This window comes from Camelina sativa, chromosome 5, assembly GCF_030686135.1.
Source record: "Camelina sativa cultivar CO46 ecotype springtype chromosome 5, ASM3068613v1".
NCBI classification, from domain to species: domain Eukaryota; kingdom Viridiplantae; phylum Streptophyta; class Magnoliopsida; order Brassicales; family Brassicaceae; genus Camelina; species Camelina sativa.
This window is the reverse complement of record NC_141884.1, coordinates 38,358,225-38,382,931: the sequence shown is the minus strand read 5'-3', so window position 1 is coordinate 38,382,931 and position 24,707 is coordinate 38,358,225. Positions and strand designations below refer to the sequence as shown.

The following is a 24,707-nucleotide window of genomic DNA, read 5'->3' as shown; positions in this document are numbered from 1 at the left end:
GACAATATTTTAATATACAGTCGTTCGGAGGGAGAACACCAGAACCACCTCAGAGTTGTGCTCAAGCTGCTTGAGCAACATCAGTTGTATGCGAATCAAAAGAAGTGTCAGTTTGGCACCTCCAGGATTGCCTACTTGGGTCACGTGATCTCGCCTGACGGAGTATCTGCTGATCCGAGTAAGATACAAGCAATGTTAGATTGGGAACCACCAACCAATATCAAGGCCTTGCGAGGATTCTTGGGACTAACCGGATATTACTGGAGGTTTGTACAAGGCTATGGGGAGATCGCAAAGGCTCTGACCAACCTGTTAAAGAAAGATCAGTTTAACTGGGAAGAGAAGAGTGACGAGGCTTTCAAGAAGCTCAGAACCGCGATGACTACGGTTCCAGTGCTAGCTTTACCTGATTTTTCAGAGATGTTCATCGTGGAGTCTGATGCTTCGGGGTTCGGACTAGGCGCTGTTTTAATGCAGAAGGATCGACCAGTAGCATACTACAGTCAGGCTTTATCAGATAGACAGCGGCTCAAGTCCATCTACGAACGGGAACTCATGGCCATCGTGCTATCCATACAGAAATGGCGCCACTATCTCTTGGGTAGAAGGTTCATTGTGAGAACAGACCATAAAAGCCTGAAGTTCCTGTTGGAACAGAGAGAGATAAATCTGGAATACCAAAGGTGGCTCACCAAGTTACTTGGATTCGACTTCGACATCTAATATAAACCAGGTATGGAGAACAAAGCCGCAGACGCTCTCTCTCGCAAAGAAGTGGTCCCATCTCTATTTGCTCTCTCAGTTCCTGCAGCAATACAATTGGAGGAGATATGCGCGGAGGTTGACAAGGATCAGGTACTGAGCAAGATTATCCGGGATCTGCGTGAGAATGAGCAGACCCATCCTGAGTTCTCGCTGGTCAACGGGAGGTTACTAAGACAAGGGAAGCTGGTGATTCCGAGTGCTTCAGCACTGACAGGGTTGATCATGCGTGAGTTTCACGACGGGAAATTGGGTGGTCACGGAGGAGTATTAAAAACTCAAAAGCGGATCAGTGATCTCTTCTACTGGGACGGTATGATGACGGATATCCGCAGGCATGTGGCCGCATGTGGCCGCATGTGGCCGCATGTGGAGTATGCCAGCGATACAAGTACTTCACCTTGGCACCCGGGGGTCTGCTCCAACCCTTGCCCATACCAGAAAAGGTTTGGGAGGATATCTCCATGGACTTTGTGGAAGGTCTCCCCAAATCCGGAGGTAACAACGCGGTTCTGGTGGTGGTCGACCGTCTATCTAAGTATGCTCACTTTCTGATCATCAAGCATCCGTTCACCGCCACAGACGTTGCCAATTTATTCATTCAGGAGATCGTGAGGTTACATGGGTTCCCGCGAACTATCGTTTCAGATAGAGACAAGGTGTTTACGAGTCAATTCTGGAAGGAACTCTTCCGCTTGGCAGGAACTAATCTTTGTTTCAGTACCGCGTATCACCCACAGTCAGACGGCCAGACCGAAGTCACCAACCGAAGCATGGAGACTTACCTTCTTTGCTTTGCGGGGGAACAGCCTCGAACATGGTCAAGGTTCCTCCCTTGGGCAGAGCTCTGCTACAACTCCTCTTACCACTCCGCCATTAAGATGTCCCCATTCCAGGCAGTGTATGGCCGTGAACCTCCCTCCTTGGTGAAATACGAGAATGGATCCACGTCTAACGCTGAGTTGGAATCACAGCTCCGGGAGAGGGATGCGGTACTAGGGTTGATCAGGGAGCATCTCCACAAGGCCCAGCAGCGGATGAAGGAAAGAGCAGATATGCATCGCAGGGAGGTCGAGTTCGAGGTAGGAGAGTCCGTGTATCTCAAAATGCGCCCTTTCCGCCGCCGTTCCTTAGCAAGAAGAGCTAATGAAAAGCTCTCGGCCAGGTTCTATGGACCGTACACCATCGAGGCACGAGTAGGGAAGGTGGCATACCGGTTGAAACTTCCCGCAGAAGCAAAGGTGCACCCCACTTTTCATGTCTCTCAGCTTAAACGCGCCATTGGGGATCAGATTGTGGCAGTTGCGATTCCCGAACAGCTAACAGAGGATGGCGTGCTAGAAGCAGAGCCGGAAGCAGTACTGGATAAACGCAAGAATCAGGTGACAGGACAAGCGGAAGTGTTGATCAAGTGGAAGGGATTGCCTGAGTTCGAGTGTTCTTGGGAGTGGGTCAGCACCATGAAGGGACAGTTTCCAAGTTTCAACCTTGAGGACAAGGTGAATTTCAAAGGCGGGGGTAATGATACATTTGAGGTCCAACACCCTCCTATTCTTTACCGCTATCATAAGAAGAAGAAAAGCCCAAGTGGCTAGAGAATTAGTAAGAAGGATCCAGTAGTAGTAATGGGCCTTGTGAGAGGGTCAAGTTGTCTTTAGTAAGGAATAAAGGTCTCTATCTCTCTGCTAAGTCTGTAACGGTCTGTGGGATGGGGTAGGGATATGAGAGTAGTACTTATGTAGTAGGTGAGGGGCAGAGGGAACTTTGTCCAGTCTTTGGTAAACATTGTAAGGGGGAGGGGAGAGACTCCAAAAGAATTCTCTTGGTTTGTTACCGTTGTCTTATTTTAAATAAAAAGAGTGCTTTCTTTGTTTTGTTTTGTCTGTTCTAAAGAATCACATCCAAAACGTATCACATATGAAGAATATCATCTCTGTTTATACTTCACAATGTTGATTGTTGATAAATGAGCAAAAAAAAATTAGTGTAAGAATCTAAGGCTTTGTGTGTCTCAGGTCTGCAAACTAGTAGGTAAATATGGACCCGTGTCGTTAGCATGTGAGTAGCACGTGACAGGACAGTTCTTATTCTTAGAATCTGAACCATTTAGTTAGTTGAGTGAGTGTGTATGATTTTAGAATCAGTAAAGGCCTCTCTCAACTTGAGGCCCTCAAGTCAACAACTTCAGAATTTTTCAACATTTCAGTAGGAAGAACATATGAATTGAGTCAACTCAAGATTTTCAATTTTGGTCTCTTGTATGTGTTTGAAATCTTGAGTCTAAAGAGGACAAAACATTTCTTTTGAGGGGCACAAGGAGATGAAGAGGAAGAAGACAAAAGAGGATGTTTGTGTCTCGCGTCTCGAGAAACAGAGTTGAACTTTAAACAAATAAATAAGTGCATGAAACCTCACAAACAATTTACTAATTTGTTGTATATTTTTAAGATTAAAGATTGTTCTACTGTTTTGGTTTGCTCAAAACCAAACACCGACGGCAACGGCGCAAGTTAAAAAACACCCCATTAAGAAAAAAGGAAGCTTTGAAGGAATAGTAAATGTCTCCTTAGATTCTTGTGTTAACTCCAATGTGCATAGAGATGAAAACTTGACATGAAACTTTTTGGGTTAGATTGCACAAATTTGGGAAGATTGGGGAAAATTTAGAATTAAAAAAAAATGTAAAAACGAGAAAGCAAGAAGAAAAAATTTGGTAACATTAACTCTTGATATTAAATGGCGTCACCTACATTTGCCATTATTCAGAAGCAGCAAGTTTTGGTCGCATTTAATGCAATCTCAGTACTACATGACTCCTCTCTGTGATAAGCAGCTCCAATGTCTCTCTCTTCTTCTTCTCTCTTCTCTGGGGTTTCTCAAGATTTTCATGAGCTACTGCTTAATGTATAACTCTAGCTCCCACTTTCACCACTCAATTCCTCTTTTTTACACTTCTTTAGTCGGCAGAACAAACCAAAACAAAATTGGAAATTTTTGGAGAAGCTTAGCTTTTAAAGAAATGGGTCTTTAAGGATGTTATGATGTTTTTACTTTGCGGTCTGAGATCTTGAAAGGGGTAAGTTTTATTTTGTTTTCCGCTGCAGAAGAACAGAGAGCCAAGAGAGGTCCTTCTTTGACATGGTTGTCTGAATTTTCCTACTCTGTTTCCTAAATCTTCGGAGTCTGTCTTGCTGCTGGTTCCTTTGTTTCTTCCACACTAATTCAGCTCTCATTGCTAGAAATTTCTTTTCTTTCATATGTTGCATGCCCTTGATTGCAGTTTCGTCCTCAAGATCACAGTTTTGTGAACTTTTTGGTGACTCGTTTGCCACACTCTTTAGTCAATCTATGGAATGTCTCAGAAAGTGAACGCAGTAGCTAAGAAGCGTTTGGGTTGACTTTGAAAGGTAGCTAAGAATGAGAATGTTCGGAAGGAGATCAAGGGAGTGGACTCTCCTTGTAAAGTTTGTGGTTTTCACTAGTATATGGAAGCTTGCTTCAGCTCTTGGTTCAATGTCTTCAATTGCAATTTCCTACGGAGAAGGTGGTTCTGTATTATGTGGTCTGAAATCTGATGGGTCTCATCTTGTGGTTTGCTACGGATCAAACTCAGCGATCCTCTATGGGACTCCTGCTCATTTCCAGTTCATCGGTTTAACGGGTGGAGATGGGTTTATGTGTGGGCTTCTGATGCAATCTTATCAGCCTTACTGTTGGGGAAACAGTGCGTTTATTCAAATGGGAGTTCCTCAACCAATGATCAAAGGAGCTGAATACTTAGAAGTTAGTGCTGGTGATTACCATCTCTGTGGTTTGAGGAAGCCTATAATGGGAAGAAGACAGAGCAGCAACGTTTCTTCTTCTTCGCTTGTTGATTGTTGGGGATACAATATGACTAAAAACTTTGTCTTTGATAAACAGTTACATTCTCTTTCCGCTGGAGCCGAGTTTAACTGTGGGCTGTCGTCTAAAGATAAGTCTGTTTTCTGTTGGGGAGACGAGAATAGTAGCCAAGTAATCAGTTTAATCCCAAAGGAAACAAAGTTTCAGAAAATTGCAGCTGGTGGATACCATGTCTGTGGCATTCTTGACGGGTTGAATTCGAGAGTGCTCTGTTGGGGAAAGAGCTTTGAGTTCGAAGAGGAGATCTCAGGGACGTCCACGGGGGAACAGATTCTTAATTTACCACCAAAAGAGCCACTCTTGGCAGTGGTTGGTGGAAAGTTTTATGCTTGTGGAATCAAACGTTATGATCATAGTGCGGTTTGCTGGGGGTTTTTCGTTAATCGGAGTACACCTGCACCTAAAGGTATAGGCTTTTATGATCTTGCAGCAGGGAATTACTTCACTTGTGGAGTTCTCTCAGGGAGTTCTATGTCACCTGTTTGTTGGGGTCTTGGTTTCCCTGCTTCTATCCCTTTAGCTGTCTCACGGGGACTCTGTATAAACACTCCTTGCCCACCAGGAACTCATGAACTCAGTAACCAAGACAACTCGCCTTGCAAAGTGCCTGGCTCTCATATTTGCGTGCCATGTAGTCCGAACTGCCCTCCTGAGATGTATCAGAAAAGCGAATGCCCGGAGAGATCTGATCAGGTTTGTGTTTATAACTGCTCGAGTTGCGCCTCATCTGAATGCTCTTCAAACTGTTCTTCTGCGTCTACTAGTGGGGGCAAGGCAAGAGGAAAATTCTGGTCACTACAGCTACCTATTGCAACTGCAGAGATTGGCTTTGCTCTGTTTTTGGTAGCAGTTGTCTCGGTAACAGCGGCTTTATACATTCGTTACAGATTGAGGCATTGTAGGTGCTCAGAGAATGATACAAGGTCTTCTAAAGATTCAGCCTTTACGAAAGATAATGGCAAAATCCGTCCTGATCTTGATGAGCTGCAAAAGCGCAGAAGGGCTCGAGTTTTCACTTATGAGGAACTTGAAAAGGCTGCCGATGGATTCAAAGAGGAGTCAATAGTGGGGAAAGGGAGTTTCTCATGTGTGTACAAAGGTGTACTGAGAGATGGAACCACTGTTGCGTTGAAGAAAGCGATAATGTCATCAGACAAACAGAAGAATTCAAATGAGTTTCGCACGGAGCTCGATCTGTTATCAAGACTCAACCATGCTCATCTTCTCAGCCTTCTCGGATACTGCGAGGAAGGTGGAGAAAGGCTTCTGGTTTATGAGTTTATGGCACACGGCTCACTGCACAACCATCTTCATGGAAAGAACAAGGCCTTGAAAGAACAACTAGATTGGGTCAAACGAGTAACGATTGCTGTCCAAGCTGCTAGAGGAATCGAATACTTGCATGGTTACGCCTGCCCTCCAGTGATTCACCGGGATATTAAATCATCAAACATTCTTATAGATGAAGAACACAATGCTCGAGTAGCTGATTTTGGTCTCTCCTTACTTGGTCCTATTGATAGTGGCTCTCCTTTGGCAGAACTACCAGCAGGAACTCTCGGTTACCTTGATCCCGAGTACTATCGACTGCACTATCTCACAACCAAATCCGATGTCTACAGCTTTGGAGTCTTGCTTCTAGAGATCCTAAGCGGAAGAAAAGCCATAGACATGCACTACGAAGAAGGGAACATAGTAGAGTGGGCGGTTCCTTTGATCAAAGCAGGAGATATAAACGCACTCTTGGACCCGGTCTTGAAACATCCATCTGAAATTGAAGCTTTGAAAAGAATCGTGAGCGTGGCTTGCAAATGCGTGAGGATGAGAGGGAAAGATAGACCGTCGATGGATAAAGTGACAACAGCGTTAGAACGAGCGCTTGCACAGCTAATGGGGAACCCGAGCAGCGAGCAGCCAATATTACCAACTGAAGTAGTGCTCGGGAGCAGTAGAATGCACAAGAAGTCATGGAGGATCGGTTCAAAAAGGTCTGGTTCCGAGAACACGGAATTTAGAGGCGGATCATGGATAACTTTCCCAAGTGTGACATCATCGCAGAGGAGAAAATCATCGGCGTCTGAAGAAGATGTAGTGGAGGAGGAGGATGAAGGGAGGAAACAACAAGAAGTGTTGAGGAGTCTTGAGGAAGAGATAGGGCCAGCTTCTCCTGGACAGAGCTTATTCTTGCATCATAATTTCTGAAAAGAACAAAGAAAAAAGTGTTTTCTCAAGTTTTTAGTAACAATGACATATATATATATAAGATATTTTACTCTGATGTATAATGTGTTCCTTAAGGCAGGAATGTAACAAAGAGGCAGAGAGACTCCTCTCTTCAAGGAAGAATGTATGAAAATTTTCTTAACTAATTATTACCAATTTCTTTTGTATTTGTGATCTTCCCTGGAGACGTCCTGGACTGAACAAAGTTAGCAATCAAATACAACAAGTCATTAAAAGGAAAGGAAAAAAACTAAAAAGTGCCCACACGCAGGATCGAACTACGGACCTTCAGTTTACAAGACTGACGCTCTACCACTGAGCTATACGGGCTCTTTGCTTCACGCATTTCGATAAGAAATTATCAATCTTTCACTTGCGAGTTGCGAGTTGCGAGTTGCGAGTTGCGAGTTGTGAGTTGTGAGAATGTCTTCATTATTAAGAGCAAAATATCCAAAAAGACCTCAAGAACAGAGGGAGACAAACAAAAGCTGAAACCGGCTATACAATTCGAGCAACGGAGATAGCAGAAAAAACACAAAAGCTACGATTATGAAATTTTTACTTCTGAAACTTCCCTCATCTATGCTTTTGAAAGACATTATGCTTTTTTTTTTTTTTTAGTTGAAGGACATTATGCCATTTATTCTTGCCAACAATTAAATAATTACATGTAAAAAAGATAGTTTAATTGAGAGGTTCAACTAGGGTAGGCAGATGAATGTAAATAAACGATACCAATGTATATATATATATGCACATAAGAATATAAGATTGTAATTTTACAAAAAAAACAGAAGGATTGTAAGTGATAAAAACTTGTGACTACAAAGTGGCGTTTTCTTTACTCTCTTTAGCTCCAAACAGAGGGGTTTCTAAATTGGACAGCCATTGCACTCAGCAGAAATCTGACAAGTTGTTCCCTTTCCACCACTTTCTCCCTCTTCAATTCAAGGTGCCGAACCTACAAACCACAAATCTCCGGGTCATTTTTCACGGATCTCTTTAATAGTTAAATGTTGTATTTATTACCTTTACAAACTCTATTTGACTTTCAGCCACTCCCGACTCTGTGATGATCACCAGACATTTGATTTCATGTTCGTTTGCATATTCATACTGCTCTGTAAGACTTGGATCAGGTGTTGGAACAAACTCAGCCTATCAATACATACACGGGCATGTTATTAGATGTAACACAAATTGATTAATATCCAAACAAATCTATGAACAAAACATATTCAAGCTTTCACCTTAATACTTTTTTCCCATAGTTCCGCAACTAGCTCCATGCGTTGGGACAGTAAACCGCCACCTCCTCTTGAACAAACAAGTACACTGGTGCTGACTTCATTTCTGCAAGCTCAATACATATCAGCAAAGGTGTTTCCGTTTTAGACCACGAAACGGATTCAGAAGGAACAACGAACCGAATAGGCCTTAGATCCATAGGAAGATGCTGAAATATTGTCTCCAGTGCAAGACTAACGCCAACAGCGCCAGGGAGATTCATTTTCTGGATCCAGTGACAGACAAAAACACAAAACCTTGTTTTACCATTTCACATTGACACCAGTAGATAAGAGGATAAAGATCAATTTCTCTTCTCGGTTTACAGTGCATACACTGAGACCAAACCAAGCATCTTTTAAGTGAATAAAGAGGCGAAAGCCTTCAAATTTCTTCTTAACATTAGTAATCATAATAAATGCTAGATATCTTAACTTCTCAGATATGAAACTATGTGGAAAGAACTTACATATTCACGATCACACACTTCCTGCACCAAAAAATCATAACGACCACCAACAGCAAGTAAAACGCCATCATTAGATGTCCCAGAGCTATTTTCTTTGGTTAAGAAAACCTAGCAAACATTTGTATGGAGTTCACAGATATTAAACATACAATCACCATAGCAAATTATATTGTAAAAAAGGATGATATCAACCTGCATGGTCCAACAGTCTACTGATAAACAGGGTTTCACCATTCAAGAGCTAATTGTATGAGAATAAATTTCTAACTTTTTAGTTCCTCTTTTATGAAGAACTCTAATCAGAATCAACAACAAGCTAACATCAACTAATCATCTATAAAGAACAATCTCTTCGCTTGTTACCCGAATAAGCATACCGATCACTATAAGCAACACATTCAGCTATTAAACATCCAAAAACCTAACAAAGACCCAAAGAATCCCCACGTTCAATTGTACCTGAAAAAACAAATTCCGGTGATAACTTTCAGTAGGTGGCATCAGAACATCAATATGAACATGCTCTTCTATCCTCCAGACTCTCAGGTAGGTTAAGAGGTTTGACAACTCATCTAGTGCTTTACGTGTAGGTCTATCTGCAGCAAAATGAAACCAATAACAATCTGGTTCAAAAGTTTAGGGAAAGAGTTAGATCGTACCAGCACGTAGCGCCCCTCTTAAACGAGGAAGTGCTTGATCTGCAGCTCCACAAAACCTTGAAGCAACAGTCTGCAGTCTATTGACAACAGCTTCAGGTAACTTCAACTCCTGTTAAGCAGGAGATTCCGAGTAAGACATAGAAGACTATACTATAAATATGTGACTCCCAACCACGCATAGGTTATTGTGTAGCCTCAAACCTGCAGAAGTTGACGTCTTATGAAAACCCATTTTAGCTTCCGCTCAGATGACTGAGGACGCAAGGATCCCATCATGGAAAGAAGCTTCAATTGGAAAAAAGGAAAAATATTTTGGTCAAGATACAGATAAAAACCAATTGATACAATGACCCATATCCTTGAACTTACAATAATCATACCTCTGCAACCTTTCGTCTGTGCTCTGCCTTAATTCCTGCCCAGGACCAAATCGCATCCAGCAAATCTCCATGATTCAAATGAATGTCACAAGATCCGCGATGAAATATGTGGGTTGTGATGTCCACTATCACCTGCAAAGTTGGTGGATTAAAACGGTGCAGGAGATGCAAACTCTCTGTAGCAAAATGCATAAGGGAGGAGAATAAGCAAATAACTATTCATTTTTCACGTTAGTTTCCCAGAAAACCATCATAACACTCACTACATTTCCTCCGAAAGTTGGCAGTGTGACTTATAAACCATATAATGATCATTAACTCAATATATAAAAATAGAAGATTCATTTCATTTATATCTTGAATAAAATGATAAAGGAATTCGATAAGGCCGAGCATCTTTTGGTTGGTACCTTAAGGACTTCAGCCTCCGTCAGGGACGGTGTGCCTCCAACAATGTCAAAGTCCGCCTATTGGCAATCAAAACATCTATGAGCACATCCTCTTTTTGACAGAGAAAATAAATGGTAGAATGGACAGCCAGCATTTATCTTACACTATATTGGCCAGTATTTATCTTAGCAGAGTGTGTGAGCACAATACCTGAAGACATGGATTTGGTGGAGAATGGCCAATTGCTCTCCTGTAAACATGAGATATTTCATATCGCTTGAATGAGGATTTCTGCAATGCAAAATTCAAGAGTGCCAAATTAGCTAAATAAAGCACTATGACTATGACTTGTTCAAAAATCCAAATCATTCATTTCAAACTATATTTAAATGATGTAACAGTACGCTATAAGTGTAATTAGCATAACATAGTTTCTAAAAGATAATAGTATTCTTAATTCAAATATCCTTGATCTGTTCCTTCAAAATTAGACCTAACTACCAACTACTCTAAACTCACTAGAGAAAATCTCAAACAGAAAGTCGTACCAATTATAAGAGCACTTTTCTGTTTAACATACAAGAAACAGAAGAACGATAAACATAAGAAAACGGCACCTGATTTACGTTAATCCAGTGCACAAAAGGCAGTCGTAGCTCATAGCATAGTTCAAGCATATCTCCTCCATTGGTCAAAAGTTTTACAGTTTTCCTTTAGAGGAAAGATAAAAGTTAGATCAAAATCTAGTTTGAATGACAGATAATGAATAGCACCAAGCAAACACGTATACCTGCTAAACTGGGGACAATCACCAAGTAAACGCATTGGGATGACCTCCAGATGCTTCGCACAATGCTGCCTAAAGACTTCCTTTGTGATTTCAACAACATAATCACGAAGCTCTGTGTCCATCTCTGTGTACTGAACATAACTATCATCTGCACACAGTCTCGATCTACTAGACTGATGGAATTTCGTCTCTAATACTTCTTCATCAAATATCACATTTACTACTCTATCATAAACACTTGAATCTTCAGAAGTTTGCATTATTCTTAATATATCTGAAATTCAAAAAAAAAGAAAAGAAAAGGGGTTACTTGATGCCAGGTGAAAGAGACAGAAAAAAGAGGACATGATTTTGAGTAAGAATCAACATGTCATCAAAATAAAAGTGAACATATCTACTACTAACAACAACTCGAGTAATTTGTATGCTTTATGAGCGAGTGACCTAAACAGACAGACATCCGAATTAATAGCAATTGTAGACAGCCAATTTACGAATGACTCAAATAGAGAGCTGAAATGAACTTACTATCTAGTAACTCAGATTCCATTCTGGGAGGAAATGCATGCTGAAGAAGTTCTGTCGCAGAGGGGCGATCAGATGGACTTGGAGACATTAAACGCCGCAGTAGAGAAGCCTGTTCGGGAAATTCATTTACCCATTTGAGAGGTAGTTCCCCTTTCAGCTTCAGATTAGTTAAAGTAATGTGTCTCTCCATGGCGGTTCCAAAAGGGTGCCAAAGTTCGAAGAACACAACCCCTAAGCTATACATGTCGGCCTACAATTTAAAAACATCATTTAGAAACACAGACATAAGAAGAAATTAAAAAAACCTTAGGACCAGAAGAAAAAGTAAATACAAACATTTTCTGGATAAGACTCAGCCAAGGCACCAACAGCTACTAACCTTTTCATCAATCTTAGGCCAACCTTGCTCAATTTCAGGTGCTGTGTAAAAGTAAGTACCGGCTTGACCAGTACTATCAACCCCACTTCCAGCCACATCCATAGAGACACCCCCATCTTGATCCAACTGTTCCAGCTTCAGGAACTTTGCTGACAAGGTAAGAAAATGCATGTATTATCGTTCTTTTTTCCATTCCAAAGTCGAATAATCACAGTATAATGAGATGACTAGGTTGATTCTTTTATTCAAAGACTTGAACAACAAAGTAAACTTTTGAAGGATAAAACGCAAAAAATCCAGCATGACAAGGAACCTACCTTCGTTACATTATTAGAGAACTTTAAGTCTAACACAGAGAAGCATGTGGACAACAGACATACCAAGAAATTAAGCAAAGAATAGCATTAGGTAGGGAAGCATACCAAGACCAAAATCCCCAATTTTGATATCATTTCGGGCGTCAAAGAAAATGTTGTTCGGTGTAAAATCACGGTGAATTATTCCTTGTCCATGGATATGAGCTAAGCCTTCTACAATTTGGCGACTTAAATGCCACGCAAAATCTTTGTCGAAGTGATTATATGATTCAAAAACCTGGCGGAGAGTCCTTGAACATTATATGAACAGAAAAAGTAAGAAGAGAAAACAAGAAAGCAACCAAAGCTAGACTAGGAAAAAAACTAAAACGTTATACAGACGAGATGAAATGCACTGATCCACAATTTTTTTATAGAAACATCTGACATTTTAGATCATTCTACTTTGCATATATATTTCTTCGACCACTAACATATGTAAATACGTAAGCGTAAGAAAGTGAGGAACTTAGATATAACTTATAGCTCACAATGTCAAAAATCCATATATTTAAGCAAAATCAATGATTTATCTAAGTTTCAACAGCTCAGGATATGGGTGGGGTGAAATTATAAGAGTTTAGGTTGGGCTTATAAAGTCTTTACCTTGGACAATATTCCATTTGAATATATAGATAAGTTGACTCAAGTTTATTGTCCTGCTCAGGAATTTCGGTTGACACTGCACCCGAGTAACTGAACATTGAACTCCCTGCAGTTTTTGATCCCCAATTTGCGCCAGCATAAGGATCAGCAACTCCTGTTTCGAACCAGGCCTAGTTTAATGAAAAATTAATATTGTTAACAAATAGAACATAGGCAAAAAGAACAGCACTAAGCAGCGGAAATTCTATGACAACAAGATCTACACGTGGTGGTATCCAATATCAAGGTATCTCACTGAATCTAGTCATTACTCAGTACAAAATTCAGATGAGCAAAAAAGACCTTTACCTGATAGTACCGTACAACATGCTGATGCTGCAAACGAGAAAGTGTTGCTACTTCTCTGTATACCTCATAATGAGCACATGTAGAAACAATTTTAGCATCATACTCTAAACCAATAGATACCAAGTATAATTTGAACAGTCTTCTCACTTACCGCTGTATCCGATTGTTGACAGGTATCTCTTTGTCCTTCAGTCGAATTTTCTTCATTGCATATTGTCTTCCATCCAGTTTATTTTTGCACAAGACAACGCGGCCGAACCCACCTTGGCCTGCCAACAAAGAGTTTCAGCAAAGAGAAGAAAAACTACTTACTCTAAACAAAACGGCAGAACATGTTAAGAAAGTGGACAATTTTCTGGAGAAGTTGAGACGCATCTAAATAACTAATGAGTAACATCTTGCAAACCCTTGCATTGTGCAAAGACACTGCTGAATTTGATCAAATTCACACAGGGGATGAACGTCATATCGTTCATATATATATCAACCTTTAAAACTAGAAAGAGAAAGAAAAGCATAATAGAGAATATACCAAGGGGTTTCAACTCTTCAAAATCATTGAGATACCGTGAGCTGGGGAGTGAGGCCTTTGGCTCGCCAGAATCAGAAGGTGGCTCCCAAAACTGAGGAACTCTTGTTGAGGCCTTAAAAGATAACATTTAATCAGATGCATTACTTGAAACTCAAATAAAGAATTTATAACAATGAAGTGGCCAAGGGATACGCACCATGTTTTGATTGAATACATGTTCAAAGGCTCTATTAAAGTCTGGAGATGATTTGGAAGCTAAATCCAACACTTCTTCAGACAATATCTGAAATGATTAAAAAAAATACTACTATTTAACAGGGTTTTCGGGGAAAAATGAAGAAGCTTCCCTTAATAATTAGAAAAAAATATTGAAATTTTCATATTATCCAAAAGACTTACACCAAGCTGATGCAGTTCATCAGTTATATGAGGCAATGCATCAGCCAAAGGTCCTCTGGAAGTGCAAGCTACTCGAAGTAAATGGACCATCAACAGATCTTTCTTGCTAATTTGGGGCACTTGATCTTGAGCTAAGGAATCAGAGGACCATGACCCCAGCGACTCATTTTCAGAGTTACTGCTGTCATCTTCAGTTGTATCACCTTCAGCTGTATCATCTTCAAGATTTGATTCCTGCTAAGTGAAACAAGCATTGCAAACAACAACAACATTAAGCAAGCAAAAGTAGACGCTACTTGACAGGAGGTATATGACTCTTCTTTCTTAATTCTTGCTTTGTTAATCACGATACGCCAGTTATCTTGAACTGTATTTATGATGACTAAACCAAAAGCAAACGTGCAGAGCTCCTCATTCACATAAATTCTAATTATATTCTATCTGGAGAGTGTCTCATATGTACAGGACCAGTAATTGATTTGCTGTGCTCATTCATCAGTCACCATACACAGAATTATGCAGAGGCCCAATATCTTAAAAAGGAAAAAGAGGGATTGAGATAAATCAGATAGACCTCCCCTCACCTTCTTCTGATTTTGGAAAATTCCAGATTCCTCATCGTCACTAGATTTACTTGACTCAGAAGAAGAGAGGCTTGTATCATCAACATTATCCTCTTGAACAGTATTTAGTTTGGCAATGGGAGCAGGCAGTGCAACTTCTTCTTTAGCATGGTCTTCAAATCGCTTCAGATTCTTGTCCGGCTTCTCATGCAAAATTCTTGAAGCGTCTAGTGGGTGGGATTGTACTGAAGATACTATTCCCCTATTCTCATCTGGAGTCAGACTCCAATTTCTAGCATCTTCCAAGCCACTAAATAGGTCTATAAAACCATAAACAAAAGGTCCACCAGAACACGATTTTGCTTTATTTGAAAGCATAGGTTGCTCAATGAACTGAGCGCTTCGGTGTGCAGTCAAGGATGGAACCTTCAGAGAGAAAAAAATAACACTGTATTTACAGGAAGAACAACCAATGCAGACATATACGAGAAGCAATAAATTTTCTTTTGACCAGCAGTTAAGGATACTGTGGATAGATTGAATACAATACCATGGCATAAACAGTCATTTGGGTGAATATACTTACCGGTTCCTCATTATGACTTTCTGGAAGTATTTCTGATAAAAACTCTTGAGCAGCCTCCACCAAGTTAAATATCATAACCCGACCTTCACGAGCATTGGAATTTGCCTGCATAATATATAATTCTTTGAGTACCTTGTGTCAGTCAGCAGAGAGCATTTCTGATTATATCAATAAAGAAATTATTTCCAACACATACCTGATCCTCGAGAAGAGATAAAAGCTTCTCAGCATCAACTGTTGTCAACCCTTGTTCAGGAGTAATCTGCAGCTTCGGGGATTTGTAAGGATATCCTGGTAAGCATCTAGAAGGCAAAAATTAGTTAGAAGGTGGATAAAAACAGAAAAGATCGGCATATTTTACCGTGTCATATTGATTCAGAAAGAAGATACTCACCTCACTAAAAGCATAGCAGATATGTCAATGTCCTCATATCCCATATCTTTCGAGTAAGGCCTGCTCGAATTACAAGAGCTCGGTGGATAAGACGCATTTCTTCATGCATAAATTAAAAAAAAAAACATCACAGCAGCTAATCGGTAAGAAGAAAACCTGAGTTTAATAACTATTTGAGAAGGCGATCCCGAACCTGAAACAACTTTGCAGTCCTCTTGAAATATTGCAGTGCTGAAAACAAACAACAACGATCCTTCTTAAAATTCATATAGACTATAGAGGCTCACTCTTGTAGTCAAAGAATAGGTATTTGTTTGTCAGCTCCTTAGTGTCACAATTTCCAATCATAGCACATATCTACAGTTCATGGCAACTTCTATCAAAAATCAAAACTTAAAACACACAAATCTCCAACAAAACCCTAAATCTCACATTTCCCAGGATAACTCGTATCACAAAAACCGATAAAGTTAACAAAACATACAGAGCAGTGATCTCCTCAGAGAGAAGTTCATTATCTTCATCATCATTAGATCCATGGTCTTTGAGCTGACCCCTTCTTCCGCTACCTCCGCGTTTCTTCTTTTTCTTCGAACTGCTGCGACCCATTTATTTCCTCAGGCCCAAAACACGCCCTAACTCAATCAAAACACCTTCTCCTCCGATCGTCGGAATCCAGAATCAGTAATACCAAAACCAAAAACTCCTTTAAAAAAAAAATCCTCTTCTTCGCCTCTCTCTCTCTCTCTCTCAAAACTCCCGCCAAGCAATCTCGATCTACGAATTTCGAAAAAAAAAAATGGAATTGCGGCGGTGACTGGCGGCACTAACAAAAAAGGGTTGTTTATATATTTCAATAACCAAAACAAGCCGTCGACTGCGCTCTTCAAAGATGGCGCCATCAGAGTTCTTTCTATGTTGATCCTTCCTGTCCAGCACAAACCCTCCGAAACGGCATCGTTTCTAATCATACGATAATAAGTGCCCATGAACCTAAAACCCATTAAAGGCCCAATAAATGTAGATGTTACAAAATGGTGACGTGGAAAATAACAGATTTATGACCATTATTGACTGCTTTTTTATTCTATACATTGAATTTTCTTTCTCTTTTTTAATATCAAATAATAAACTAAAAAATGTATTTACAATACTATAAGACTTTCATTCAATAACGATAACGAGAGAAATGACGTAGACATCAAAATCTATTACCAACAAAAAAACAATATACATAGTATACATTATTAATATTCTTAAAAAATTAGTGAAAATAAATGAATTACTTAGTTTTTATTTTTTTGTAAATTAAAATGGAAAATTAAAGTAAAGAGAGAAAAAAAAAAAAAAGAGAATCAAACCTGACCCAAAAGTGACCAATCAGAATCGACCCCGCTTGGTACTTCCTGATCTTCCACACCTTATCTCTCTCTCTTCTTCTTTAAACCTCTCCAACTTCGCTCTCTCTCTATCTTCTCTCTGACGTGACTTCTCTCTCTTCCTCCCTTCATCAATGGCGACCACAAACTCTCTCCACCACTCTTCTTACACACACCACCGCCACAATCTCCCTTCCCAATCTCATTTCGTACCCACTTCTCTCTCCCTCAAACAACCCACTTCCGCCGCAACATTCTCACTTATCTGCTCTGCTTCTTCCTCCTCCTCCTCCTCCTCCGTAGCCGTCTCCGCCGTCTCCACCACAAACGCCTCCGCTACGACCGCCGAAACCGCGACCATATTCGACGTTTTGGAGAACCACCTCGTCGATCAAAACTTCCGACAAGCCGACGAGGAGACTCGTAGATTACTCATTCAGATAGCAGGAGAAGCAGCCGTGAAACGCGGCTACGTTTTCTTCTCCGAGGTGAAATCAATCTCTACCGAAGATCTCAAAGCTATCGACGATCTATGGTTGAAACACAGCGACGGGAGATTCGGATACAGCGTGCAACGCAAAATCTGGTTGAAAGTGAAGAAAGATTTCACAAGATTCTTCGTTAAAGTTGAGTGGATGAAGCTTCTTGATACAGAGGTTGTTCAATACGGTTACAGAGCGTTTCCTGACGAATTCAAGTGGGAGCTTAACGATGAAACACCTTTAGGACACTTACCGCTCACTAACGCCTTGAGAGGTACGCAGCTTCTCAAATGCGTTTTAAGCCATCCCGCTTTTGCGACTGCTGATGATGATAACAGTGGAGAGACTGAACAAGAGCTTAACAGAGGTGTCGCCGTGGCTAAGGAACAACAGACTGAGACAGCACCAGGAGGAGGAGACAAAAGAGTGTTTAAAACAAACTACACCTTCTAATTAATGTCTTTCTCCTTTTATTTTTATTTTATTGATTTGCTGATATTGTCAAAGTATAAACGAATCTCTGTAATCATATATCATCAATTGAAATTGGGTTTCTCTTCTCTGGCGGTTTCATTGTGATTATGTATGTAAGAACAAAGTCAGACCATTATTAGTTAACACCAAAAACGAAAACAAGTCTGTGTCTTGGTTGATCAAATCTGAAACAACTTTGAATCCCCAGCTGTTCATAAAGGCCTTTTTCGTGTTTTTGTCCTCTTTGCTGATTTGGTGAAGAGAGAGAGAGAGAGAGAGAGAGAGAGACTGTGGATGAATACAAAGTAGGCATTTTGGCTCTGTTCAAGAAAGCTGCACCTCATATAGTGTGTGACAAATATCTAAAGAATACGTTGCTGCTTCTGTAGCCTTGTAGTTAATTCTCAATGTAGGCCACACACACGTTACACTTGATGTGGACAGATGCTTTTTTCTCTCAATCTGTGGTATTCGATGAATAAACGTTTTAGTCAATTTGCGTGTGTATCTATCAAGAATATGGTTTCTTTCACCATGAGAAAATTACATGATCAGGGTTTCAAATAGCATTCTAAAACCGCTACAAGAGGCGGAAAAAAAATTATGGTATAATTCTTGGCACTAACTAGTTTCTAGGCACATGGGCAGAGTCGTCGGGTGTGTTGGTGTGAACCGTCACAGGAAAGCATTGATTCTGTCCGGGTATACAAACACGCGCCTGGATACTGCAAACCACATTACATATGGAATCACTCAGTTTATGATCAAGATTCAAAAGTTGAGTCAGGAGAAGCCAATGTAAATGAAATGAAATATTTCACTGAGGATTCAGGCACTTAAAGCGCGCATAAGAGAGAATAAAAGATGAAATACCAAATCTCTGGGTGCATCTTCGACAACTTCAGCAGGTTGGTCAGCACCGGCACTTGCTAAACAAGATCCTTTGCAGGTCATGTATCTTTTCATACTAGGCAAAACAAAGAAGAAGGGAAAGAACCATATGAATACCAAATTGCAATATATAACTCTCTGAAACATGACTTGATGGTTTGGTTTAAGAGATTGACTCTGGTAAAAGAGTTGCTTAAAAAAGAAACTTACACGTCACATTGGTTTAGAAGTGAGAGTTTATTCATCACACACAATTGTCCACGTGACTTGCAAACTGCATCGCATGAATCCCCTTGACTGTGAAACCAATCCAATAAAGAGTCAACGGATATGGTCTCCACAAAAGCGTATACAATTCAAACGGGTAAGAAGGTGAAGGGTGTTTTTTTACCTTCCCACGATAACATCAATGCCAAGAAGTCTTGTTTCAACTTGTGTGAGATTAGCACCTGTTTTCAGTTATGTTATTTGATGAATGTCATAGAGTAGTTGAAAGAAAAAGTAGGATATCGAAGCTCACCTGAAGCATTTGATGACAGAGAAAAACAATGGTGAAACTCGCTGTGGTAAGCATTTTCATGAACCTGGAAGTTTCAGGAATAAAATAAATTACATGACGTCTCACTCTTTATTGCTCTATAGGTCATTATACTATCATGAACATTCTATCAGTCTCAAATAGAACTTCTCTTCAACACTAAATTCCCAACTTCATCACATAATCTCAACAAGAAAAATCCCTTTTAACAGAAACAAAAACAGTCAATAGCTTACCACACTCTCAGAATTATGTCGGCATCTCCCAGAACAAAAATCAAACACAGTCTTGTAAGTCCCTGCCAATGAAGAAATAGACGTTAAACTGAAATTTTCATATAGGCAAAGTCAACGAAAATGATCATCTTGCAAATGCAAATACATTTAAGCTGCCGTAAAATGAAAATTTTACCTGCTGTAGCTGGCTTTGCAACTTTTACTTTAACCACCTGCTCAAGAATCGTCTGCAGAAGATATACTCAATGCGAGTTAAAACAACAAAAGATGAAGCAAGAACAGAGAGAGAGACAACAAAACCAAAAGTTCCATAGAAATAGAAATATACCCGAGACGGATTCAAGCAGCAAGAAACGCAATATTCATAAGATTTGCAGCATTGTGAAAGGAGGTTGCATCCACTTCAAGCCAAAACCCACAAAACAAAGAAGTCTGATTAAGAACACACTAAGTATTAAAAAAACGATAAGTCCTGTTTATGATTCATATAAATTGACTCACTGACAAGAAAATCTTTCTCCTTTCCATGGACAACAACGGGTTCGAGATTCCAAAGACAGAGCATCACACACATTGCCTGCAAGTTCCAACAACAACCATTCATCGTAACAAAACAAAAACAAAAACTTTTTCACCACCAAATCTATGTTGAAAGAGACTAAATGTAGTAAAAGATAGATCTTTGAAGAGTGAATTGGGTAGGAATTGGCTCACCTTCATCATCGGAGATCAAGTATCTTCCTTGGACAGTTGTTCTGCAACTCCGCTGTTCTAAAAATCCAATATCCTTCCTGCAAATCCAATCGAAATCTAAAGGAAATTAATCAAAGAGAGAACAAAAGCTTTTACCAAAAAAAAAAGAAGTAATCACCTAATTGCAGAAACTCTCAGCGGAAATAAGAAACCCATGAGATGTAGAAGAGCGAGGAACAGACTAAACCCAGATGTGGACATTCTTGTCGGAGACAAAGAACGAATCTTTCGACCAAATTACGCTTCCTACTTCGACAACTTAACTTCCCCAACAGCCTTCGATTCGATGTATTGAATTTGCAATTTTTGGTTCAGTTCAGATCAAATTAATTGTTGTCTTTTAAATTGGGAATCCACGAGACAAAACCCGGTTTTGGTTTTGTTCCGGTTAACGAAAAAGCAATGCGTTGTTGAGTCTTATTCAATCGTTGGTTCTTTTTTTTTTTTCCTGGAAAGATTTTTTTATTAAACATACATGGCATACAAACCGAGCCTAAACAAAAGGCCCACAACATACACGGCATACAAGCCAAGCCTAAACAAAAAGCCCACAAAAGCAAAGGCAGTAGCCCAACAAAATACGAAAACAACAAAAGCTCAATTTGAGTTCACTATTGCACCGCTTAAGAAGAAGATTGAGTCAAAAAAGTCCACTCAAAGACACGTATCAGTAACACGTGTAACATGAGCAATTGAAAGGTTTCCATCGTCATCCTTCGCCATCGGAGCCACCGATTCTTCCGATGAATGAAGCTATCGCCGAGATGAAATCAAGGATAGATAGATTCTTCTGTTTTTCATCAGTAAGAGCAAAACAGCATAAGGATAAAATACAGAATCAGTTAAACTCTACCGTTTGCCAAACGGGTTAGAGAAAGAGAAATCTGATTAATCCAAACTGTTGCCTTAACCAATCGAAACTCTGAAACAACTTGTCGTAAACAAGGGACAGCTAAAAGGCATTTGTAATAAGCTGATGAAATTGCTTTGTATCTTCATCTGAAATTGCAGATCGCTTAGATTGTTCCCGTACACCACATACCACCACCAACACAGATCGAAATATCTGAAAGCTAAAAACATTCAACGGCACATAAGTCACCGTGATAGAAACTAGCCATCATCGCTAGAAAAGCCGGAGTAAAAAAAAACAAAACTAGCCATCATCGCTAGAAAAGCCGATCGATGCTAGACAACAGCCGATCAACCACCGCTTTCGTAGCCGGTAAATATTGGATCGGACGGCGAAATCGGACATCTCTGCTAAAAGAGCCAGAGATTCCGGGAAAGTAACCGACCAACCACTGCATAAGAGGCCAGTGGATGTCGGGCTGAAACCGGTTACAACTAACCGGACGGCTTTGTCGGAGAATTCCGGACGGCAGAGTAAGGATCTGAAATCACCTCCCTCTCTCTAAAAGATATCAAGGTGAGAAGAGAGAGAGAGCTAGAGTCGTCAGTTTGTTTTTTAAAAATTGGTTTGAAACAAATGGAACTCTTTTGATATATGAATCGTTGGTTCAGCAAAATCATTGTTGACTATCAAAAAAAGAAGTGAAAAAGAGAATTCAAGATTGTTTTGATATATGAAGACATGTTCATATGATTCATAAAGAAGCAGTACATACGAAAAATTAAAAATCAAATTTTGTTCCAAGTGTGATTTTGGGTCGTCAGTCACATAGCTGCCACTGTAATCTTGCTCTTCCTCCATGCCCAATAGTTAGCTCTTATAGGATCTACACGACTAAGAATGGTACACACCAAATTTGCCAAGTTAGTATCTGGTTCATCATTAGCTAGAGCTCTCACTGAGTCTCTATGCTCGTTGGTTGGTCTTAATCCGTCGCAAAGAAGATCCAAAAGGGTGCTAAGAGCGAATCCGTGGAAGCAATCCGTGCGGGAGAGAACATTCATACAGACTGAGGAAACACTTGGATCACTAATCCAGGTTTCTTTGTCGTCTTTGTAAAGACCTTTCAGGTATCTCCATGAGCTCTCGTTTGCGGGATTGGCTAAAATGGCTTTGATTGTGTAGCTTACTTCAGATTCCCTCATAGCTTCTAGGCCTCCCAACAAAGGAGATTGAGTAATGACGTAGTACCTCTGCCAGGTTAAGGGGAACGAAGTTATTTAAAAGAGTGACTGAATCTATAGATTTGGGGAAACAGAATCTAGTGTATGATGATGTATCAACAATCATATTACCTGATTCCATGCGGAATTGTTAAAGACGTCAGCTTCAAGGAGCTTGTGACAGTAATCAAGCTCATCTTCCCATCCTCCTAATGCACGTAATGCCCACTGCAGATTGTTTCCAAAACATCAAGCAAAAAGATATGTATAACACCAACAAGTGAATGCTTTAACAAGGTAATTGAGATCACAAACCTGCCTATGTGACCAAGCATGATAATGTTTGGCATCAAGTGATAGTACTCGCCGAGTACAGTCAAGTTCTCTCCCTGCAACCTCAGGACCCAGTTTCTCAGCAACCCATCGCCGATGATGCCTAAAGAAAAGGAAATATTAGCGCAGAACCATGGATCATCATCACACTCAAAAGCAAACAACCAAGGGTCAACTTTTCTTAAGCAGCAGATATGTGCCATTATGACCTTTCACAATGTGTAAAAAAGAAGGAACTTTGATCTAAAATATACAGAACATCCACGATAGAGCATAATACAAAACAGACCCCAAACTTTAATGACTCGCCCCAAAAACAACAACTTCTTTATAAAAAGAGAACCTTCTCCAGTCTATGAAAACGTAGGCTGCTATCTCATAAAGCAAACATATACAGTTCTTGGTTCGAAATTGTTCCTCATCAGTCAACTACTTCACAATGTGTAAAAAAGCATGGACCATCACACTCAAAAAGCACACAACCAAGGGTCAACTTTTCTTAAGCAGCAGTCACTATGACCTTCACAATGTGTAAAAAAGAAGGAACTTTGATCTAAAATATACAGAACACCCACGATAGAGCATAATTAAGAAAATGGCTGACTCGGCAAATACAAAACAGATTCCAAACTTTGATAACTCCCCCCCAAAAACTATAAAAGAGAACCTTCTCTAGTCTATGAAAATGTAGGCTGCTATCTCATCATAAAGCAAACATATACAGTTCTTGGTTCGAAATAGTTCCTCATCAGTCAACTACTTCACGGAATAAAAAGACAAACGAAGGATAAAAAAAAGGTAGGAACTTTACCACAATTGGTAGTTCTTAGAGTTATCCTCAGCAATGCGTTCGATGAACTCGAGTTCTTGATACAAGTCGTGATTAAGCGCCTCAAGTACTAGGCGCCTAAAATGCCACACCTTACAAAGGGAAAAAATATCGTTAGTGGAGAACAAGAACATGACTAATTAAAGACTTAGATCCATCAAATTTATTAAACCATAAGAGTTCAATTCAGTTACTACTAATGCTCCAATCAAATTTCCAACTTGAGATTAGGGCTCAGAAGCACCCAACAAAGCATAGAAGAAACTTAAAAGAGAATTGATTACTGTGTAGTTGCCGGAGTTTAAGCGGAGCGTTTCTTCAGTGAGTCGAAGTGCGCGAGGAGATCGCTCGTCGGAGAAGTAGATCGCACGGAAGTAATCCATAGTCTCGCGGAACTTATCGTTATAGGCGATCGGCACCACCGGATTCGGACCATCGTCTTGAGTCAACGGGACCACATCTGACCACTCCGGCCGCTGGCTCAGTGGCACGGTCTCGTCGAAATCCATCTTACCCCCGGTCTCGTTCCAAAGTCCGAAACCCGAAAGAATTAATTTTATAAGTCGTCGAAACCGTGTAAGTAATTTTTGTGAAGAATTTAAATGGGCCGCTTAGCCCAAACCACATGATAAAACCCTATTTAGAAATCGCTAGACGCTAGTTATAGCGAGAAAATCGAAGATTTAACGGGGATTAATTGGAGACTAGTTTTAGGGTTATTTTATTAAATTAACAGTAAAATAAAAATATATTATACTAAATATATGTATAATTCTGTTTATGTTAAAAGGAAAATCTTATTATATAAACTTTGTTCTCAAAGTTAGTAACTCACAAGATCGTGATACATGTTAATTTTAACGATCAGAGATCAAAGATAAAAACTCACCAAATCATGACACGTGACAATTTTAATGATCAGAGATCAAAGTTAGTAACTCATCAGATCGTGACACATGTCAATTTTAAAAAGTTAGTAACTCACCAGATCGTGACACGTGTTAATTTTAACGATCAGAGATCAAAGTTAAATACTCACAAGATTATAATGACATGTGTCAATTTTAACGATTAGAGATCAAAGTTAGTAACTCACCAGATCGTGACATGTGTCAATTTTGTTTTCTAAATAAAATTTACATATTTATCTAAAAAAAATTCT

At 39.9% G+C, this 24,707-nt stretch overlaps 5 protein-coding genes and 1 non-coding gene across 14 annotated transcripts; 2 read left to right on the top strand and 4 right to left on the bottom strand.

Annotated features, from left to right (window-relative positions):
* Positions 1-3,525: 3,525 nt before the first annotated feature.
* LOC104788185 (serine/threonine-protein kinase-like protein ACR4) lies at positions 3,526-7,055 on the top strand. Its single transcript, XM_010513899.3, has one exon. It carries the CDS (start codon positions 4,180-4,182, stop codon positions 6,865-6,867), a length of 2,688 nt encoding a protein of 895 aa, XP_010512201.2. The 5' UTR covers positions 3,526-4,179; the 3' UTR covers positions 6,868-7,055.
* Positions 7,056-7,146: 91 nt separating this feature from the next.
* Positions 7,147-7,218, bottom strand: TRNAT-UGU (transfer RNA threonine (anticodon UGU)). The gene has a single exon. It is a non-coding gene; the product is annotated as a tRNA-Thr (tRNA).
* Positions 7,219-7,607: 389 nt separating this feature from the next.
* LOC104788183 (eIF-2-alpha kinase GCN2) lies at positions 7,608-17,816 on the bottom strand. Of its 6 annotated transcripts, none has more exons than XR_015557931.1 (29): positions 16,422-16,504; positions 16,039-16,281; positions 15,711-15,785; positions 15,555-15,614; positions 15,357-15,462; positions 15,161-15,265; positions 14,596-15,000; positions 14,012-14,245; positions 13,809-13,895; positions 13,613-13,724; positions 13,232-13,349; positions 13,081-13,135; positions 12,733-12,902; positions 12,193-12,377; positions 11,771-11,919; positions 11,392-11,641; positions 10,864-11,137; positions 10,691-10,784; positions 10,284-10,364; positions 10,094-10,150; positions 9,684-9,815; positions 9,505-9,588; positions 9,304-9,412; positions 9,104-9,236; positions 8,645-8,752; positions 8,316-8,401; positions 8,139-8,241; positions 7,918-8,046; positions 7,608-7,849 (listed from the first exon to the last, which is right to left on the bottom strand). XR_015557931.1 is itself a non-coding variant. In XM_010513897.3 (29 exons), the coding sequence occupies exons 2-29, from the start codon at positions 16,161-16,163 to the stop codon at positions 7,739-7,741; spliced, it is 3,741 nt and encodes a 1,246-aa protein (XP_010512199.2). In that variant the 5' UTR covers positions 16,164-16,547; positions 16,916-17,816; the 3' UTR covers positions 7,608-7,738. The 6 variants fall into 6 exon arrangements, 4 of the variants coding, with proteins under 4 accessions (XP_010512199.2, XP_087307492.1, XP_087307494.1 ...); XM_010513897.3 differs by adding an exon at positions 16,916-17,816 and having other exon boundaries at positions 9,104-9,240; positions 16,039-16,547; XM_087451366.1 differs by having other exon boundaries at positions 9,104-9,240; positions 16,422-16,513.
* LOC104788182 (tetrapyrrole-binding protein, chloroplastic) lies at positions 17,068-17,975 on the top strand. The gene has a single exon (XM_010513895.3). It carries the CDS (start codon positions 17,068-17,070, stop codon positions 17,866-17,868), a length of 801 nt encoding a protein of 266 aa, XP_010512197.1. The 3' UTR covers positions 17,869-17,975.
* LOC104788181 (uncharacterized) lies at positions 17,925-20,641 on the bottom strand. Of its 4 annotated transcripts, none has more exons than XM_010513894.3 (12): positions 20,426-20,641; positions 20,269-20,345; positions 20,056-20,131; positions 19,883-19,955; positions 19,730-19,781; positions 19,555-19,616; positions 19,301-19,364; positions 19,172-19,229; positions 18,991-19,077; positions 18,763-18,856; positions 18,516-18,614; positions 17,925-18,351 (listed from the first exon to the last, which is right to left on the bottom strand). In XM_010513894.3, the coding sequence occupies exons 1-11, from the start codon at positions 20,506-20,508 to the stop codon at positions 18,522-18,524; spliced, it is 819 nt and encodes a 272-aa protein (XP_010512196.1). In that variant the 5' UTR covers positions 20,509-20,641; the 3' UTR covers positions 17,925-18,351; positions 18,516-18,521. The 4 variants fall into 4 exon arrangements, with proteins under 4 accessions (XP_010512196.1, XP_087307496.1, XP_010512195.1 ...); XM_087451370.1 differs by having other exon boundaries at positions 20,060-20,131; positions 20,426-20,620; XM_010513893.3 differs by lacking the exon at positions 17,925-18,351 and having other exon boundaries at positions 18,399-18,614.
* Positions 20,642-21,862: 1,221 nt separating this feature from the next.
* Positions 21,863-24,114, bottom strand: LOC104788180 (protein farnesyltransferase/geranylgeranyltransferase type-1 subunit alpha). Its single transcript, XM_010513892.3, has 5 exons — positions 23,830-24,114; positions 23,528-23,637; positions 22,699-22,819; positions 22,516-22,611; positions 21,863-22,413 (listed from the first exon to the last, which is right to left on the bottom strand). Exons 1-5 carry the CDS (start codon positions 24,052-24,054, stop codon positions 21,985-21,987), a joined length of 981 nt encoding a protein of 326 aa, XP_010512194.2. The 5' UTR covers positions 24,055-24,114; the 3' UTR covers positions 21,863-21,984.
* Between the last annotated feature and the right edge of the window lie 593 nt (positions 24,115-24,707).

Coding starts and splice junctions, on each gene's coding strand:
- LOC104788185 (XM_010513899.3), top strand. CDS start 4,180: ATGAGAATGTTCGGAAGGAGATCAAGGGAGTGGACTCTCCTTGTAAAG.
- LOC104788183 (XM_010513897.3), bottom strand. CDS start 16,163: ATGGGTCGCAGCAGTTCGAAGAAAAAGAAGAAACGCGGAGGTAGCGGA. Junction 13,136..13,231: donor GTCAACAATCGGATACAGCG/GTAAGTGAGAAG, acceptor TGAGGTATACAG/AGAAGTAGCAACACTTTCTC. Junction 12,378..12,732: donor CAAATGGAATATTGTCCAAG/GTAAAGACTTTA, acceptor ATAATGTTCAAG/GACTCTCCGCCAGGTTTTTG.
- LOC104788182 (XM_010513895.3), top strand. CDS start 17,068: ATGGCGACCACAAACTCTCTCCACCACTCTTCTTACACACACCACCGC.
- LOC104788181 (XM_010513894.3), bottom strand. CDS start 20,508: ATGTCCACATCTGGGTTTAGTCTGTTCCTCGCTCTTCTACATCTCATG. Junction 19,782..19,882: donor GCTGCTTGAATCCGTCTCGG/GTATATTTCTAT, acceptor TATCTTCTGCAG/ACGATTCTTGAGCAGGTGGT. Junction 19,365..19,554: donor GACATAATTCTGAGAGTGTG/GTAAGCTATTGA, acceptor TGAAACTTCCAG/GTTCATGAAAATGCTTACCA.
- LOC104788180 (XM_010513892.3), bottom strand. CDS start 24,054: ATGGATTTCGACGAGACCGTGCCACTGAGCCAGCGGCCGGAGTGGTCA. Junction 22,612..22,698: donor ATGCTTGGTCACATAGGCAG/GTTTGTGATCTC, acceptor AACAATCTGCAG/TGGGCATTACGTGCATTAGG. Junction 22,414..22,515: donor ACAATTCCGCATGGAATCAG/GTAATATGATTG, acceptor TTAACCTGGCAG/AGGTACTACGTCATTACTCA.